Here is an 18,865-nt window from a genome sequence, read left to right on the forward strand (position 1 = left end):
TTTCTCAATAATTTCAGTAATTCCCTTCTTGGTTTTCATATCATCTTGAGAAACTGATTTCTCATACAAACATCTTTTAAAAATATCATAACACATGCATACTGGATGATCCCAGAACAAACCTGGAACCCCCAAAGTGTCTATCATTTCCTTACCTGCTCAAAACCCAAAACTCTGCCAGGATACTAATGGCTACATCACCCTTAAAATGGAAAGTACTATGATCTGACTGTAAACAAGTAAATGTGTTCAAAATAACTATTATTTTAAAATATGCAGACAGCCAAACACTAAAGATAGAAAAAGGTGATTTATAAAATAGAAAGTGTTTTGGGTCAAAACTAACAAAAAGCACAAATGATAAAAGTACCAAATCCTAACCTTCTACAATCTCTCTAGCTAAATGCAGCTGAGCAGTGACAATTTGGTTGCCTGGGAGCAACTGTATTTCTCAAATCCTATGTATTTCTTCACTATTATTAAATAAAATACCCTTGTTAGTTCACAGAAAAGCAGACAGCATCCAACTGCATTTTTTGATAAAGAAGAATGCAAGCAGTAAAAGTCAAAGCCTATTTTTTTCTTTTAATGTATATTTGGCCTTTAAATGCTTTTCCCGATTATCTGATTAAAAGGGTAAACAGGGAATTATAGTATTTAAGAAAGTTTATAAAATTAAATTAGAAGATTTGTAAAAATTGTGGTTCACTCCACCATTATTGCTCCTAATAAGGAAATAAATGTGTTGGGAAGTTAGTTCTATATACCTACATATTAAAATGGTCTCTTGGGGCGCCTGGGTGGCTCAGCCAGTTAAGCATCTACTTTTGGCTCAGGTCATGATCCCAGGGTCCTGGGATTGAGACCTGCATTGGGCTCCTTGCTCAGCAGGGAGTCTGCTTCTCCCTCTCCCTCTGCACTCCACCCCCCAACTTGTGTTCTCTCTCTTGCTCACTCTCTTCTCGCAAATAAATAAGTAAAATGTTTAAAAAATAAACTAAAATGGTCTCTCAATGAAATACAGATATACTGGGGAGCCTGGATGGCGCAGTTGTTAGGCGTCTGCCTTTGGCTCAGGTCATGATCCCAGAGTCCTGGGATCAAGCCCTGCATCGGGCTCGCCGCTCAGCGGAAAGCCTGCTTCTCCCTCTCCCTACTCCCCCTACGTGTGTTCCCTCTCTCACTGTCTCGCTCTCTCTAATAAAATCTTAAAAGAAAAAATACAGATATATTGATGATCAAGCCTACAGACAATTTAAAACATGTCACTTTTCATAGCCTCCATGCATAAATAGTATCTATCAATGTTAATCTGGTTTGCAGATTTGATCTAATACTTTCCTGCTTGTTTAGAGATCAAATGCATCTATTTGGTTATACACAAATTGCCACAACAATGATGATAATTTCTATTTTGTGCTCTATGACAAACTGTTTAAATATTAAGTAAATTATCAGCTAAAACCAATTCTTCTGAATCATTAAAAAAACTTAAAGGTCCTTTTATGTTATCATTTTTCTCCATAAGAATTATTATTTTTAAAGTTTATGTACGTACGTATGTATGTAATCTCTACAACCCAACGTGGGGCTCAAACTCACCACCCTGAGATCAAGAGTCGCATGTTCTTCCAACTGAGCCAGCCAGGCGCCCCAAAAGTTATTTCAAATAAAATTATTGAAAGTCAGTCTGTGGGAAATTTCCAAAAATCATTCTTTCTCCTTGATTTTTTATTTCTTATACACAGAACACAGTACAACCACGCTACTTCAAATATAATTCATTCTGTTATAAACACATCTAGGTCTTCATTAAAAAGGGAGGGAAATGTATCATTAACATAAATGAAGAGCACTTAAATGCTGGCCACTACCCTAACCCCCGTTCTGGAGAGTAATGAAAATGAGTAAATACATCAAATGAAAAATAGAAAGCAAAAATTTCCCAGCAATGACCTATTAGACCCCTGCCGTTAATTATGAACAGAATAATTCTGTTTGTAATTTCTGGAAGTGGGAAGAAAATGTTGATAAACCAAAAAGTGCTGTTAATCTTTTAAGCGTAATATTCTACAGATAAATTACAAGAGATTTACTAAACAAAGCAGTGAAAGAAGATTAACTACATATTATTAATAAAACGTAGCAGCATGGTTCATCTAAAAACAACAACAAAATCCCTGAAGGCTTTCTAGTTAGCTGCAGTGCAAGCTCCAATGGAAGATTTAAGAACAATTTCAGGAGTCACTTCTCAATGCCCTTTTATGTCCAAAGAAAAGTTTTTCTACCTCCCATGTTTCTTCCACCATCCTAACACTTCCTCAATAATCCGTATTTGTAATCCCATTTGCTCACTTCTATTACCAGACTGATGGATTTTAAAATTACATACTGTGCTCCTTCCTCTCTTAGTTCTTCCCACAACCAAAATCCAGTTAGTTGTCCCAATCTACCAACTCTCAGGGATTTTAAGAACTCATGCTTAATTTCAAAATCACATTATCATATTGGTGTTCACATAAAGACTCCTGAGATTATACCCAATCTGCTTCTTACATTTTTAACTAGTCATCACCTTCACTATGCATTCGGTATCAGATGTTGTTTTTCACAGTATCTGGCTTTGAAGGGTCCCCTCCATACCCGCATAATCAAAAGTCTCTTGAGTAATTGCAAATTAATCTTAAGAAGGGAGGCAAATCTTAGGGCCTTAGAGTTCCTAGTTGAAAAAGGAAACAGAAAAATATAGACAAGGTTACAAAGCTGTCTACAAAGTTGTTTTGAAAATTAACCTTCATTTTTTTTTATTTTTTTTTTAAAGATTTTATTTATTTATTTGAGAGAGAAAGAATGAGAGATAGAGAGCATGAGAGGGAAGAGGGTCAGAGGGAGAAGCAGACTCCCCGCTGAGCAGGGAGCCCAATGTGGGACTCGATCCTGGGGACTCCAGGATCATGACCTGAGCTGAAGGCAGTCGCTTAACCAACTGAGCCACCCAGGCGCCCTGAAAATTAACCTTTAGTAGACTTTTTCTTTTTTTTAAAGATTTTATTTATTTATTTGAGAGAGAGAATGAGAGAGATAGAGAGCACATGAGAGGGGGGAGGGTCAGAGGGAGAAGCAGACTCCCCGCCGAGCAGGGAACCCGATGTGGGACTCGATCCCGGGACTCCAGGATCATGACCTGAGCCGAAGGCAGTCGCTTAACCAACTGAGCCACCCAGGCGCCCTTCAGTAGACTTTCTTGCCAGCTGTGTCAGGTATCAGTAAATGCTTCCTAGTGGTGACAAGGACATTTACAGTGACATAGCCTCTTGCCCCTAAATGTTCCAAATGGATGCTGGTTACAGGAGTGAGATCCTAAGGCCTCTAGGAAGATACAAACTGCTGGCCTAGGGGACACATGCAGGAAACACAAGGGCAAAAGCAAGAGAGCACACTGAGCATTCAGAAAGAAAAATGCAAACAGGAAGAGAAAAGGAGGGACAATCAGTTGGTATGTGAACACAGGCCCCCACCAAAATGACATGACTCACTCCTGAACTCCAGATCTTTTCCATGTTTGACTAACCATGATTTTGGCCAAACACTGCGGCAGGGGGTGGGGTGAGAGGGGTCAACTAGTAACATCACCTGAATATTTATATACAACCGTAATGTTATTAGAGCTGATAACATGCTCCACACGTATAGAGAGGCACTCAAAATACTGAATAACTGGGGTGGCATAGGCACCAGTCCTCCAGCACGGACACTAGTCAGGATGCCATACGTAGTGCCAGCCCGGGATTGCGAAGGACATGACTCACATAATTTGAAGAAGAAAAAGCCCTGTCCTTCACATCGAAGTGTCTTGTTTGCTTGCCATTTTTCACTTGAAATGCTTGGGTGGAAACACAGGCAGATGCAGTGTTCATACAGACTAAGGGCCGATAGGGAGGCAGCAATCCCTAAAACACTCCACTATTACCAGTCGAATAGCAGCAAGGCCACTGTCTTGAGCCATGTACTGAAAGCCTGGGAGCTTCATAAAGGCACATACTGAGCAGGACTTCTGAGAGAAACACCATGGAACCATTCGTGGATGGCAAGTATTTAATTTTCAAACTGTGGATCAGGTATAGAGGAGTGTCAACAAATTTTGAGTATTTACTCTCAGGAAAAAAATAAAGGCAAAGCTGCTGAGGCAGAGCTACTGATTCTTATTTGAAAGAATTAGCTTTTCATTCATGGAAAGGACTTAACTTTCTGCTAGATTCGCCCATTTCAGATGTGAAAAACTGAGTAGCTGTCCTGTCCGGGTGGGGTGATGAAAGTACTATACTAGGACCTACCACCTAGGAATGTGGTAGGTTCAGTCGAGAAACCCTTCTCTAGGTAACTAAAGTACCCAAACTGAACAGAAATTAAGTCAAAAAGAAATTATTCCAAATTTCCCACAATAACCAGGACAGAGATACAATCAAGTCCACACTCCTCAGACTGGTACCTGGGACTGTACCTGAAGGAAGCAAAATCACCTTTACAGAGTAAGAAGAACAGATTAAGAACAGTAGTGAAATGTGACAACAGTATTCTGAGGCTGCAAGATGGTGCAAGACGAAAGCAGTTCTGAGCTGTTAGATAGTAAAATCTGGCTGGAGGACAAACATAATGTAAATTTACCAAATGTTTGAACTATAAATCTCTTAAGCAACTTTAAGCATTCAACTAAGCAGTGTAAATGGGCATAGAAGTGAACCTGAACTACGCACAGCTGTAACAGCAGAGCTGTAGCAGAGATAAACTAGAACAGTGGTTAAGTAGGGACTCTACAACCCAGAGGGACTCTGGCTGAGTTCAAACACCTGGCTCTGCCCCTTAGTAGCCATGTATCCCCAGACACACTATTTCTCTTGAGTCTCAGCTAATTTGTTTCGAGCACACTTAGGGGCTGATTAGTTGGTGCAATGTGCAATTGCTTGTGCCAAAATTCTCCAAATTCCAGACCTAGAGTTCTATCTCCCATCTCTCACTTTATCTATTATTACCAATGGTAAAGGGGGGACAGGGGACTCTTTTGGGTGCACTTTATCATTTCTTAAAAGTTGAATATATGCTGACTCAGATGTCAAGTAAAATATCCGAAAAGCTTTCAAGGCAAGATTTTCTTTGTGCATTATTCTAGGTCCTTGGCTTTTAGCCATTGAGAAAGATTAGAGTAAGAGGAATTTCTAGGGACCTTACAGCTTTGACCTGATGAAAACCAAGTAAGTGATCTCTTACAATGAGATGTGACAATGGATTACTATACTTAATGACTTAAAATTAAAAAATTTCCTTACGAAGGTTTCCTTGTCGAAGAGAAATGAAGCAGGTAGCAAGAACACTCTAGAAAGAGCTGTGTTGCAGGCTGGGGTGCTTTTACCCTGTTCACAGGGCATTTGCTAAGGGCTCCTGAATTTGGTCAAGATTCCACTGTGCTTTCAGAAACAGGGTAAGAAAGGCTAGTGTGAACAAATGAAGCATGTTATCTTGCATATGTACAGCCTCCTAGGATGTGGAAAACTTGCTGTTAAAAGATAATTTTAATAATTATTATGCCAACAGTATCAGTCCACTTAGCAGGAGATAGAGGACAGTGACCTACTTTATTTTTGTAGAAATGATGTACTTTACTTTAACACATCCTTTTAGACACAAGGCTGCTTCACTCACCACTTCTGTTGATGTTTCTGCATGTTCAGAAGTAACATGTTCTTGAAGAGATGTCTCCGTATAGCCCATTTTTCCACAATAGGGACAAGTAAAAGACTGTGGCTGTTCTACAGAGAAAGCTTCCCCACCATAGTACAAATCTGAAAAATAAAGTGTAGCTGTAGTGAGAAATAATTACTGGGTTTTTTTGTTTTTTTACTAAATAAAAATGTAAACAGAGGGTACAATAATGTAAAACAAAAGTGTGCATGAAATCTCCAACAACCTCACTCTGTCAAGGAGTGCTTAGGTACCTCTCTGCTTATGTATGCAACATCCTTATTCTATCTGGGACTCTGTGACACCCCTCCAAAATTTCTTTTCTACCCATATAGCTATTATTGCCTTAAGAGAAAAACAAAGCAAATAACTTCTTATAACTCCATTTAATTTTGTTTTTATAATTTATTGTTATGTTAATCACCATACATTACATCATTAGTTTTTGATGTAGTGTTCCATGATTCATTGTTTGTGCATAACACCCAGTGCTCCACGCAGAATTTGCCCTCTTTAATACCCATCACCAGGCTAACCCATCCCCCCACCCCCCTCCCCTCTGCCATTTAATTTTGAAAAAAAAATTTTTTTGGAAGATTTTAAGTAATCTCTACACCCATGGTGGGGCTCAAACTCATGACCCCGAGGTCAAGAGTTACATGCCCCTCTGACTGAGCCAGCCAGGCACCCCACCCCTTTAATTTTGAAACACCTCTCATTTCACATCTAGTTCTAATTTTATTGTAATTTATTTTTTCTTTATCTCTGGGTGTGTAGCAACATCAATCTCAAAACAAAGAATTAGCAGGGTGAGGGGGCACCTCGTGGCTCAATTGGTGGTATGTGACTCTTGATTTCAGGGTTGTGAGTTCAAGCCCCCACGTTGGGTATAGGGATCACTTAAAAATAAAATCGTAAAAAAAATTAAAAATAATCAGCAGGGTGTATCCTAATACAAGAACACAAGTGCTCAGAGTAGGCAACTGTGATCAATATGCCAACTCCCAGATGAAGCTTTTTGTCTACAGCACACACCGTTCTTACAGCAGGAAGGACCCTAAGCATTCAGCTCTTGTAAAATGCTAACTTGAATGGAGTACTACCACAACATACTCTGTCCAAACTGGTTACTGAAGAACAGACCAATCAGTGATATTCTATGCGAATAATTTGTTTGCCTCATTAGTACATCTCAAGTTCTATTTTTCTCCATTAGTAGCACAAAAGGAAATACAATTGCAAGTATATTTAGTATGTTATGTCCCTTCATTATAAAGAACTATATTCAACATGACACAAATCCTTAATAAGATATGATCATTTTTGTGAGAAGAGAAAATGAAACAGTATTCACTACATGAGAGATTTGTTCACATTCATTTTTGGGAAGATTTAGACTATCTTAAAAATATTTACCCATTTATTATATGCCTAAGAGTTGCCAGGTGGATTTGGGGTAGGTGGGGATAAATATATAAAAATGAATAAAACTTGTTCCCCTGATAAAGGACATGTACAAAAAACCCATAGCTAACATCATACTTATTGGTGAAAGACTGGATGCCTTCCCCCCAAGACCAGGGACAAGACAAAAATGTCCACTCTTTTAAAAGATGTCACTTTTTAAATTATTATTATTTTATTTTTTAAAAAGATTTTATTTATTTATTTGACAGAGATACAGCAAGAGAGGGAACACAAGCAGGGGGGAATGGGAGAGGGAGAAGCAGGCTTCCCGCGGAGCAGGGAGCCCAATGCGTGGCTCGACCCTAGGACCCTGGGATCATGACCTGAGCCGAAGGCAGACGCTTAACGACTGAGCCACCCAGGCACCCCTAAAGATTATTATTTTAAAGATTATTATTTTAAAGATTATTTATTTGAGAGAGTGGTCTCAGGAAGAGGGACCAAGGGAGAGAGAATCTCAAGTAGACTCCTTGTGAGCCCGACGTGGGGCTGGATCCCAGAATCCCGAGACCATGACCTGAGCCAAAACCAAGAGTCGGGACCTCAACCGACTAAGCCACCCATGCACCCCAACTCTCGCCATTTCTATTCATTATTTTACTGGAGGGTCTAGTAATTAGACAAGAAAATGAAATGAAAAGCAGCTAAATGGAAAGGAAGAAGTAAAACCATCTCTATTAGCAGATGACATGACCTTGCATATAGAAAATCCTAGCAGTGCCTGGGGGGCACAGTTAAGCATCTGACTCTCAGTTTTGGCTCAGGTCATGATCTCATGGGTTGTGGGATTGAGCCCCGCTTCAGGCTCTGTGCTCAAAGGTTCTCTCCCTCTGCCCCTCCCCCCTACTTTCTCTCTTAAAATAAATATATAAGTCTTTAAAAAAATAAATATATAAATCTTTAAAAAAAGAAAATCCTAAAAAAAATCCACTAAAAAACCTTTATAGAATAAACAACAAAAACATTACAGGATTCAAGATCTATATACAAAAACCAATTGTTCTTCCATACACTTGCAGTGAACAATCCAAAAGTAAAATTGTAAAAATCCATTTACAATAACATAAAGAATAAAATACTTAGGAACATATTTAATGAAAGAAGTGTAAAACTTATCCTCTGGTAACTACAAAACTTTATTGATAAATATCAAAGATAACCTAAATAAATGGAAGAACAGTTCATGTTTATGGACTGGCAAACTCAATACCACTGCTCTCCAAAGTGATCTACAATTCAAAACAATCCCCATCAAAATCCCAGTTGGCTTCTTTGCAGAAATATGATGAGCTGATCCTAAAATTCTTTCACAGAAACTCAAGGGATCTAGAATACCCAAAACAATCTTGAAAAACAAAACAAAACCAAAGCTGGAAGACTCATGCTTGTCAATTTCAAAGCTTACTATAAGTTTATAGTAATTAAGACAGGGTGGTACTGGCATAAAGAGAGATATATAAATCAATGAAATAGACTGAGAGTCTAGGAAAAGACACATTTATGGTTAACCAACTTTTCTTTTTTATTAGGTTTATTGAGATATCTTAGACATATAAAAATTGTGTATATTTATGGTATACAAATACATGTATACACTGTGAAAGATCACCACAATCAAGCTAACATATCAACCACCTCTACATAGTTACCTCTGTGTGTGTGTGTTGAAAAGATTTAAGATCTATCCTCTCCAAAAATTTCAATTATACAATATTGTTAACTATGGTCACCACACTATATATATCAGCTCTCTAGAGCTTATTCATCTTGCATAATGAAACTTTGACCAACCTTTGACCAACATCGCCCCATCTCCCTAACCTTTCACTTTACGTCAACCAATTTTTAACAAGAATGCCAAGGCAATTCATTGGATAAAGAATAGTCTCTTTCAACAAATGATACTAAGCTGACTGGATATCCATATGCAAAAGAATGGTCTACCTCATCATTCCATATACAAAAATTAATGCAATAATAAAACTCTTAGAAGAAAACATAGTTTTAAATCTTCATGATCTTAGACTGGCCAATGGTTTCTTAGATATGACACCAAAAGCATAACAAATGAAAAAACAGATAAACTGGACATCATCGGAATTAAAACTTCTGTGCTTTGAAACACACATCAAAAGAAGACACGGGGTGCCTGGGTGGCTCAGTCAGTTAAGTATCCAACTCTCGATCTCAGGGCCCTGGGTTCAGGCTCCACAGTGAGCATGGAGCCTAGTTTAAAAAAAAAAAAAAAGTGAAAAGACAACCCATAGAACACAAGAAAATTTCTGCAAATCATCCACCTGATAAGGAACTTGTATAAAGAGTATACAAGGAACTATTAAAACTCAGTACTAAAAAGACATACTGCCCAATTAAAAAAGGATCTGAATAGCCATTTCTCCAATGCAGATCTACAAATGGCCATTAAGCATAAGAAAAGATGGTCACTATCATTAGCCATCAGAGAAATGCGAATCAAAACCCCATGAGATACTACCTCATAGCAACTATGATGGCTGTAAACAGAAAGATAACAAGTGCTGACTAGGTAAGAAATTACAGCATGAAACATTTATAGCTTTTCTTATGGTTTAACAAGGTCTTCTAATCAACTGTAGAAACAATCTGCTTTCTGATAACCAGAGCAAGAATATTTGTGTGCTGTTGGCAAGAACAGTCCATTGACTTTACTCCTTTACTGAGGCACTCTTCCATCTCAGACCTTGTCAGTTTTCTAGATCTCTGAATGGCTTTCATGAACAATTAAGCTATGATTAAGAGAATTATTTAGAATATAAAAGATTCATGTTACTTTTAATGTATCCTATTGGCAAGAGTCTTAGAACATTTTGCCTTTACTTTTTCACGCACACACACACAAACTTCTAAATGACAACCCATTAAAATGTGAACTAAATACATACCAAAATCTACTCTTGTTAATATGCACTGCATTGGGTGGTCAGTTGTATGCCTTGTTGTTGTTGCACCACTTTCATAACAAGATGCACAAAGATCGTAATCGTAGCAAATTAAACACTTGTATCTGCGACCTCGAAAATTTCCTTTTAAACATGCATCACAGCTGACACCTATTAAAAAAAAGAAATATCATTAATTAGCAGCTATGTAACAGGCCACACTCCACCTCATTTTTATAAATGTTTTAAGGTACACATTTAACCCCACATTTCCTTCCCCAAATGACTAGAAACAACATAGTAAAATGCCACAAGAATTTCCAACAATATGGTGGATCTGTTATTCTGATTTACATTCCTCATGAAAGTAACTTTAAAAAGTTATGCCATTTGCAACAGCATTAAAAAAATGCCTATGAGTAAATCTAGCCAAAGATAGGCAGCCCTTTATGAAGCAAATAAGTAAACATATATTCAGGGATGCCTGGCTGGCTCAGTGGGTGGAGCATGCAACTCTTGATCTTAGGGTTGTAGGCTTGAGCTCCATGATGGGTGTGGACATTACTTAAAAAAAAAAAAACAAAACTTTAAATAAATAAATACACACACACACACACACACACACACACACACACACACACACACGCTCAAAGACATTTAAAGAACTTTAAAAAATAAAAATGTTTACAAATGAGAAGCTTCATGAAATGAAATGTCAATTCTCCCCCAAATCGATTGGTGGAATCAATGCAATTCTAATCAAAATCACAAAAGAAGTTTTTGTGGAACATGACAAGCTGACTCAAATTTTTATGCAAGTTGCAAAGGGCCAAGAATAACCAAGATATTCCTGAAGAAAAATAAGATGGAGGGATTTACTTAACATATCAAGCACTATTATAAAGCTATAGTTAGGGGCTCAGTTGGTTAACTCCTGGTTTTGGCTCAGGTCATGATCTCAGGTCCTGGGATCAAGCCCCACATGGGCTCCCTCCTCTTCAGGAAATCTGCTGGTCCCTCTCCCGCCCCCTCTGCCCCTCCTCCGTGCATGCTTGCTTTCCAGTGCTCTCTCTCTCTCACAAATAAAGTCTTAAAAAATTTAAAAAAATAGTAAAACTACAGTAATTAAGACAGGATACTACTGGCATGGAGACGGATCAACTGACCAATGAAACAGAACAGAAAACCCAAAACAGATACACACATGTTGAAATCTATTTTATGACAACAAAGTCCCTAGAGATCAGTGGGGAAAGGGAGACAATGAATGGTGCCAGGACAGGTGATTATCCATATGTGGGGAAAATAAAATCGCATCTCTGCCACAGATCCCACACACAAAAATCAATTCCAGATGGTTTAAAGACAAATGCCAAAGGAAAGTGGGGGAGAAAAAAATCCCTGGAAGACAATATAGGGGAATATTTTTATGAGCTCAGAGTAGGAAACAATCTCTTAAAACACACACACGGTCCAAACCATGTGTTTAACTACATTAAAATTAAGATTTTTTTCTTTACCTTTTAACGCCCTATAGTGATGGAAAGACAAGAAGGCCCCGAAACTGGTGACATGAGCAACATACACGACAGACAACAGTTTGGGGTTCAGAACACATTAAGAACTCTGACATATCGGTAAGAAAATGACCAACATCTAATAGAAAAATGGGCAAATGGGCAAAGACTTGAGTGGGCACTAGGAAGAACAACCAACACAAATGACCAGGAAATATATGAAAATATGCTCAATCTCATCAGTCATCAAAGAAGTACAAATAAAACTATCACAAGCCATCATCATTTTACATCTACCAGTCTGGCAAAACCCTAGAAATCTGATGATTTCCAGAGCTAGTGAGGATACATAGTGAGGATACAACAGAAACACTTCTACTCTGCTAATGGGAGCACAGATCAGTACGACAACTTGTAAAATTTTGTTCACATTCTACTCAAGTTAAATCTGTGCAATTCCTAGGACTCTGCGACTTCTCTCTTAAGTAGATTCCCTGGGGACTCGTTTGTCTGTGTGTATCAGAAGAATGCAGAATGTTCACAGCAGTTTTTCCAATGGAGGTGGGGGAGGCAGGGTGTTAACAACCTGAAGGCCCAATAACAGTCCGTTATAGAATGAATTAGAAAATGCATCATAGCCACAGGTGAGGACTTCACAAATCTCACATGACTGAAAGCAAGCCTCAAAGGATATATATAGTTTAAAGTTCAAAAACACTATCTAGGGGCGCCTGGGTGGCTCAGTCGTTAAGCGTCTGCCTTCGGCTCAGGTCATGATCCCAGGGTCCTGGGATCGAGTCCCTCATCGGGCTCCCTGCTCTGCGGGAAGCCTGCTTCTCCCTCTCCCACTCTCCCTGCTTGTGTTCCTGCTCTTGCTATCTCTCTCTCTGTGTCAAATTAATAAATAAAATCTTTAAAAAACAAAACAAAACACTATCTAGTTTAGGAAATCAAACATGCAGTGAATCTATAAAGGGAAAACAGGGAATGATAAAATTTTGGTCAGTGCTTCCCTCTGGGGGATATGGAGCCCTCAGTGATCTTGAAAGGTTGGGGTTGACCCTCTTTTAGATCTGGCAGAGGGGGTCGTCTATAGTACCACTCTTGTTTTCCTTGAAGTAATTTCTGCACCCAATGTGGGGCTCGAACTCACGACCCTGAGATCAAGAGTGGTACACTCTACACTCCTCTGAGCCAGTTAGGTGCCCCTGAAGGTCTTACATTATTTCATTCAGATGTTATCACATCTTCTGGTATACAATTCAATATCAGTACTAGTATATACAACCTTTTAAATCAGTCCTCAAAATACCCTTTCAGATTGTTAAGATTTCCCAAGTTGTACTGAGGTCTCACCAAATTACACTGAAAGCCGAATGACGGCATCAAGCCAACAGTTTTTCAGCAAATTCAATAAATACTGAGGGCCTACTATGTTCTAGGTGGTGCACATAGAGCAATCAACGACACAGACAAAGCTCTGCCCCTGTGAAGCTAACATTTGAGTGGGTTAAGACAGGTATAAAAACAAACGAAGTTGTAAAGCAAGTTAGAAGAAAGTGCCATGGAGAAAAATAAAGCAGAAAAGGAGAAATTGTAGGAGCAGCAGAGCTTCACAGAAAAGATGGTATTTGAGCAAAAAGATGGAATACTTCAAAATTTGCTCATTCAAAACAGCTGCCAGGCAGGACAATGCTTTTAACGTAACATTAAAAATACTGAAAAGGGGTAAATGACTACTCAGATTCACAAATGGAAATTTAATGTAACTGGATACAAGAACTTTGCCAAACAAATGTAGCATGAACTGTGCTAAAAAGGTGCCAGAAAGGTAAACGCAGCTTTGAACACTAACTTTTTGGTGTGTCCCATCTGAGGTTACTCTGCAGGCCTGACTTTTCTTTCCATAGGGGGGCGCCTGCAGACCGGTATAATGAACAAAACTTATGGCAACTGTGGATGGTGACCACACTGCCGAACTCTGCAACCATCACTTTGAGTAGGAAGGTCTGATGATGCTTGTCCCTTGCCTGTTTTACTCTTCTGATAGAATAATTCTAAGTTACCTAAATTGAAATGCCTGTAGTTCTCCTACAGGGTCATGGTGTGGGGTGGTGGGAGGCTTCACCTACAACCCCGCTGGAGTTCAGTTAACTGTCAGACCTTTAAGAACTAGGGTTGCTGGGGCGCCTGGCTGGCTCAGTCAGTAGAGCGTGCGACCCTTGATCTCAGGGTTGTGAGTCTGAGCCCCATGGTGGGTACAGAGATTACTTAAAAAAAATAAAATCTTAATAAATAGGGTTGTTGGGCGCCTGGGTGGCTCAGTTGGTTAAGCGACTGCCTTCGGCTCAGGTCATGATCCTGGAGTCCCGGGATCGAGTCCCAAACATCAGGCTCCCTGCTCAGCAAGGAGTCTGCTTCTCCCTCTGACCCTCTTCCCTCTCGTGCTCTCTCATTCTCTCTCTCTCAAATAAATAAATAAAATCTTTAAAAAAAAAAGAAATAGGGTTGTTGTTTTTAAAATTACTGTTTTTTGATGGAGTCATTTCTAATTTTAGTATATGTGCTGCTGAAGCGAGCACGATGGAGTCATCTCTAAAATGTGTGTTTTCTAACTTTTTAAAAAAGATTTTATTTGAGAGAGAGAGAGAGAGAGCACAAGCAGGGAGGAGAGGCAGAAGGACAAGCAGACTCCCTGCTGAGCAGGAAGCCCAACTTGGGGCTTGATCCCAAGACCCTGAGATCATGACCTGAGCCAAGGGCAGATGATTCACCAGACTGAGCCACTCAGGTGCCCCGTATGTTTTCTAACTTCTTAAACTTCTTAAACAGTAAAGACATTTAACAACGTTTCTGATTCGAAGTTATTATTTCAAACACAAATACTTATTTCAGCCATACCACCAAACATTATGTTAGGTAAGTTCTTAGTAGGGTTTCTTAAAACGTAAGAGTCACTTTGTAATGATCTATGGTGGCAAGTATGCTTGGGGGGGGTTTGTGTGTGATTAGTGGACTATGATAGTGGACTATGAATAAAAAGTCAAGGAGGTGAAAATGTTTTACACCGCATAGTTTTTCCACACAGCCTGCCCTTCTCATTGAAGTATTAACTCTGCCATTTAACACTTCAAATTTAATACTTCTGTCAACATAAGCTTAAATCAATACCTAATGAGTCCATATCTAATTTTACAGAAGATTCCATAGCACCTTCTGACCTGAAAGTAAAGCACAGCAGCAGGCCTAGGCTTTGTGGCTGTTTCTCAACAGCAACCACATCTTCCCCCACTCCCACTTAGAATTACCAAGCCTCATTTAGTTTTGAAGAGAAGCCCAGATTTCCCACTTAAAACAGAGTCCCTTCTTAGTATATCTGTCTGAATTCACTGTATAACAGACTACCAAAATTTGCCCCCTTAGTTTCAACTACAGGCAATCTACAGTTTCTATTAGGGAAAATAAGCTCGCTTCTGCACAGTCTCTTGGGTTAACAGTTGTGGTCCTACCTGGTACCAGGAGGCTCAGGAAACTCTGAAACAGAACATATATGTGGCATATGTAAAATCAGCAATTCCTTGATAGAAAGAACAGAGCTACTTATGATTAGATGTTAAGAATTAAAGTTCCTATAGAAAAGTATGATGTCACAACAGAAACGAGTTCAAATATTGTCAAAGAAAATACTGCCTTGTGAGACAAGGCTGGAGGACCACTGGGTGTCAGCACTGAGATCTACTGGATTAAAAACAATGTTTAGGTTCATTTACCCTCTACCAAATACATCCTACAAAAATGGAGTTAACCAAATAATAAAATAGGCAATTCATCTTTGAATAATCTAGTGTTAGCCATAGTGTGTCATAAATAAATTTGGATAAGCATTGGTTTATAAAATGGTAACTGCACAAATTACATCATAAAGTTATGGTGGGATATTTGTGATCCCATCCGACCAAGCTACAAGATAAAAATGCCAGGAAATATAGTTTTACCTCAATTTTGGTACTGGCACCGGTGAAACTTAAATGAAGAGAATGTGTGTATCTGACAACCCCTATCCGTAAGAGGGCTATCTGAGCACATTCATATCCTCAACATCTACCTTGTTATTTAACAGTTCTGTAAAATAAATACACAAAAGCTATGAACTAAAAATCAAAGGAAAGAATGCCCTCTAGTGGGAACAGAAAATAAGTTTAAAAAACCATTGAAACAGGGGTGCCTGGGTGGCTCAGTCGTTTAGCGTCTGACTTCGGCTCAGGTCATGGGGATTGAGTCCCACATCGGGCTCGCCGCTTGGCAGGAAGCCTGCTTCTCCCTCTCCCACTCGCCCTGCTTGTGTTCCTTCTCTCTTTCTCTCTCTGTCAAATAAATAAAATCTTTAAAAAAAATAAAAATAAAAAACCATTGAAATAATATTTAAAGTCTTTTTTACCCTTAATTTTCTACAATGAAACAAAGAGGTTTCTACAGTTGTTTATTGACAGTGATTTATTGATTTTTAAAGATTATTTTTAAGTAATCTCTATACCCAACGTGGGGCTCAAACTTACAACCACTGCATGCTCTACCAACTGAGTCAGCCACGCACCCCTATTTACAGTTTCAAAAAGGAAAAACCCAAAGGGTGATACAGCCTTTTCATTTGAATAAATTTTTAGGCAGGGAAGAGCTGATGGGAAGGGAAGGTCAGTAAAGGGCAGCGGTGTGACAAGGAACACATTGACAAAGAACACAGAAGGAAATTGTCATTTGTCAATGACAATTTTTAAAAAATATATTTTATTTATTTATTTGACAGAGAGAGAGAGAGCACAAGCAGGGGGAGCAGCGGAGGGAGAGAGAAGCATGCTCCTCGCTGAAAAGGAAGTCTGATGCAGGGCTTGATCCCAGGACTCTGGGATCATGACCTGAGCCAAAGGCAGATGCTTCACCAACTGAGCCACCCAGGCGCCCCCGTCAATGACAATTTATTTTGACTTCTAGTGCCATGTAATTTGGGGAGTAGACCCTTTTTTTACTTTAACAAAATCTAAGTATCATGCATTTTTAATAATCCCATGAACTTCTAATAAGTGACTTAAAAAGGTATTATATTATATATGCTAGACAATAGTTTTAATAATGAGAATGGTACAGAGAACTATGCCATTAAAACAACTTTAAAATGATAAGGACAATTCCCAAGAAGAGGCTCTTTGCATTTAGGTGGTTGAAAAATCATGCAACTCTTTGAGACGATCTCAGATGAACATGGAAGCAATTAAAGAAATGAACTATTGTAACTCAGTGAAAAGCAGAAGTAGCCAGTAATAAAGAAGATGGTTGAAAGGTATTTCAAAATATCTGGAGAAATATCTCCTGCAAAACTGCTGAAGGAAGGAATTTAAGATATATTTTAAAACGCTTCAGGGGCACCTGGGTGGCTCAGTCGGTTAAGCGTCTGCCTTCGGCTTGGGTCATGATCCCAGGGTCCTGGGATTGAGCCCCGCATCGGGCTCCCTGCTCAGCGGGAAGCCTGCGTCTCCCTCTCCTCCCTCTGCCTGCCTCTCTGCCTACTTGTTCCCTCTCTCTCTCTGTGAAATAAATAAAATCTAAAAAACAAACAACAACAACAAAAAAAACGCTTCACAAGCTGGGAGCCTAGAACAGGAATGAAAATCTTTCCCCCTTTCTATTAAAGCATCACAGAGGAAATATAATCATGCCTTGCAAAGGTAAAGTAACTCTAGGAGGTTAAAAAAAAAAAGCCCTACTTAATTATTTTTAGGATTATGAACAAAACCAAAAAAATTAAATATATCTGTAACTCTATACATGTTTATTTTTAAAAATCTCTGCCATATGGTTATGGGAGAAAGTCAAGAGGAGAGAAAATTGGATAGAGAGACCCATATAAAGATACCATTCAAAAAAAGACCTATAGTTTTGTGTTTTTTTAACATTTTATTTATTTATTTGACACAGAGAGACACAGCAAGAGAGGGAACACAAGCAGGGGTAGTGGGAGAGGGAGAAGCAGGCTTCCCGCCGAGCAGGGAGCCGGATGCAGGGCTCGATCCCAAGACCCTGGGACCATGACCTGAACCTCAGGCAGACACTTAACGACTGAACCACCCAGGCGCCCCTGAAAAAAGACCTATAAGAGAGTCCAGGGGCAGAGAAAGAAGACATGAGAAAGGGGTATACAGCTGGGGGAGGGCAAGATTCAGAAGGACCAGAACTGGGTGACCAAGAGGAACACTGGAGAGGGGAAAACATGGAGAAGTTCGGTAAGTAGGTTGACAGTACTTGTGCTTTTCACACTTAATAGACCTGCTTGAGACTGATACACTTACCTGGCAATTTAGAACAACCCTTTCTGTATGGAGACTTGGCTTTCTTATTTTTATTGTTTTTAGGTAGAATTCTACAAGTTCTGTCATATGTAACAATAACGAGCATCCATCTAACCTTTCATTATTTATTATCTACTATGTGCCAAATATAGCAATGAACACAAATGTTTGCTACATAGAGCTAATACTCTAGTGGTATGAGTCGCAACTTCTACCATTATTTACTGTGTGCCAGAAAGCTTACATATATTGCTTTCTTAATCTTCACAACAAAGTTATGAGGCAGTTGTGAAGTGTGATTAAACTTCTTTTGTGGCTAAGGATGATTCAAAGCCAGTTCAAATCTGCCCCAAAAAGTGGACAGAGAGGCAGGGGTTAAACATTATATTAAAGAGTTCCTTATGCATTTTGTCAAGGAGGGAAGTTAAATTCATCCCTAAAAGTTCCCAATGTAGAGGAAGTTGGTCCATTCTGGAATAAATGATTGGTTTGCTTGGTTTTAAAGAACCTGGTCTACCCTCTTATTTCACAGAAATGCATCCCTGGCCTGCAAAAGGGAGCCTATCTTAGTAGCAGTGGACTTGCTCACTCATGAACTGGCGAACAGCCTTTCAGAAACTCTTATCTGGAAATAGAGAGGCTTCTATGTTACTCAGTCTATTATGTTCGGCCATGATTAGAGCTGTTTTCGGACTCACACACAGAACGAAGGAAGAGGAGGTATGTAAGGATTTCAGTGACTATCTGTCGAATGAAGGAAAGAAGAGGATGCTTTCTCAGGGTAATTAGATAAGAGCTCAAAAAGAGAGAAGGGAGAAGGCATTAATATAGACTCCTTGATGTAAGGATTACTGAATGATGAAAACTGAGGGGGAAGAGAAAGGGA

General features: G+C 39.1%; 1 protein-coding gene across 2 annotated transcripts in view; it reads right to left on the bottom strand.

Moving 5' to 3' along the window:
- The window catches only part of KCMF1 (potassium channel modulatory factor 1), a 74,231-nt gene that overhangs the window by 16,112 nt on the left and 39,254 nt on the right, over positions 1-18,865 (bottom strand). For both annotated transcript variants that reach the window (XM_027621943.1, XM_027621944.2), the window contains 2 exons: positions 10,125-10,292; positions 5,698-5,837 (listed from right to left, as the gene is read on the bottom strand). In XM_027621943.1, coding sequence (XP_027477744.1) covers positions 5,698-5,837; positions 10,125-10,292 — 308 coding nt within the window. The remainder of the gene's footprint in view (positions 1-5,697; positions 5,838-10,124; positions 10,293-18,865) is intronic.

Source organism: Zalophus californianus, chromosome 8, assembly GCF_009762305.2.
Source record: "Zalophus californianus isolate mZalCal1 chromosome 8, mZalCal1.pri.v2, whole genome shotgun sequence".
Taxonomy (NCBI): Eukaryota; Metazoa; Chordata; class Mammalia; order Carnivora; family Otariidae; genus Zalophus; species Zalophus californianus.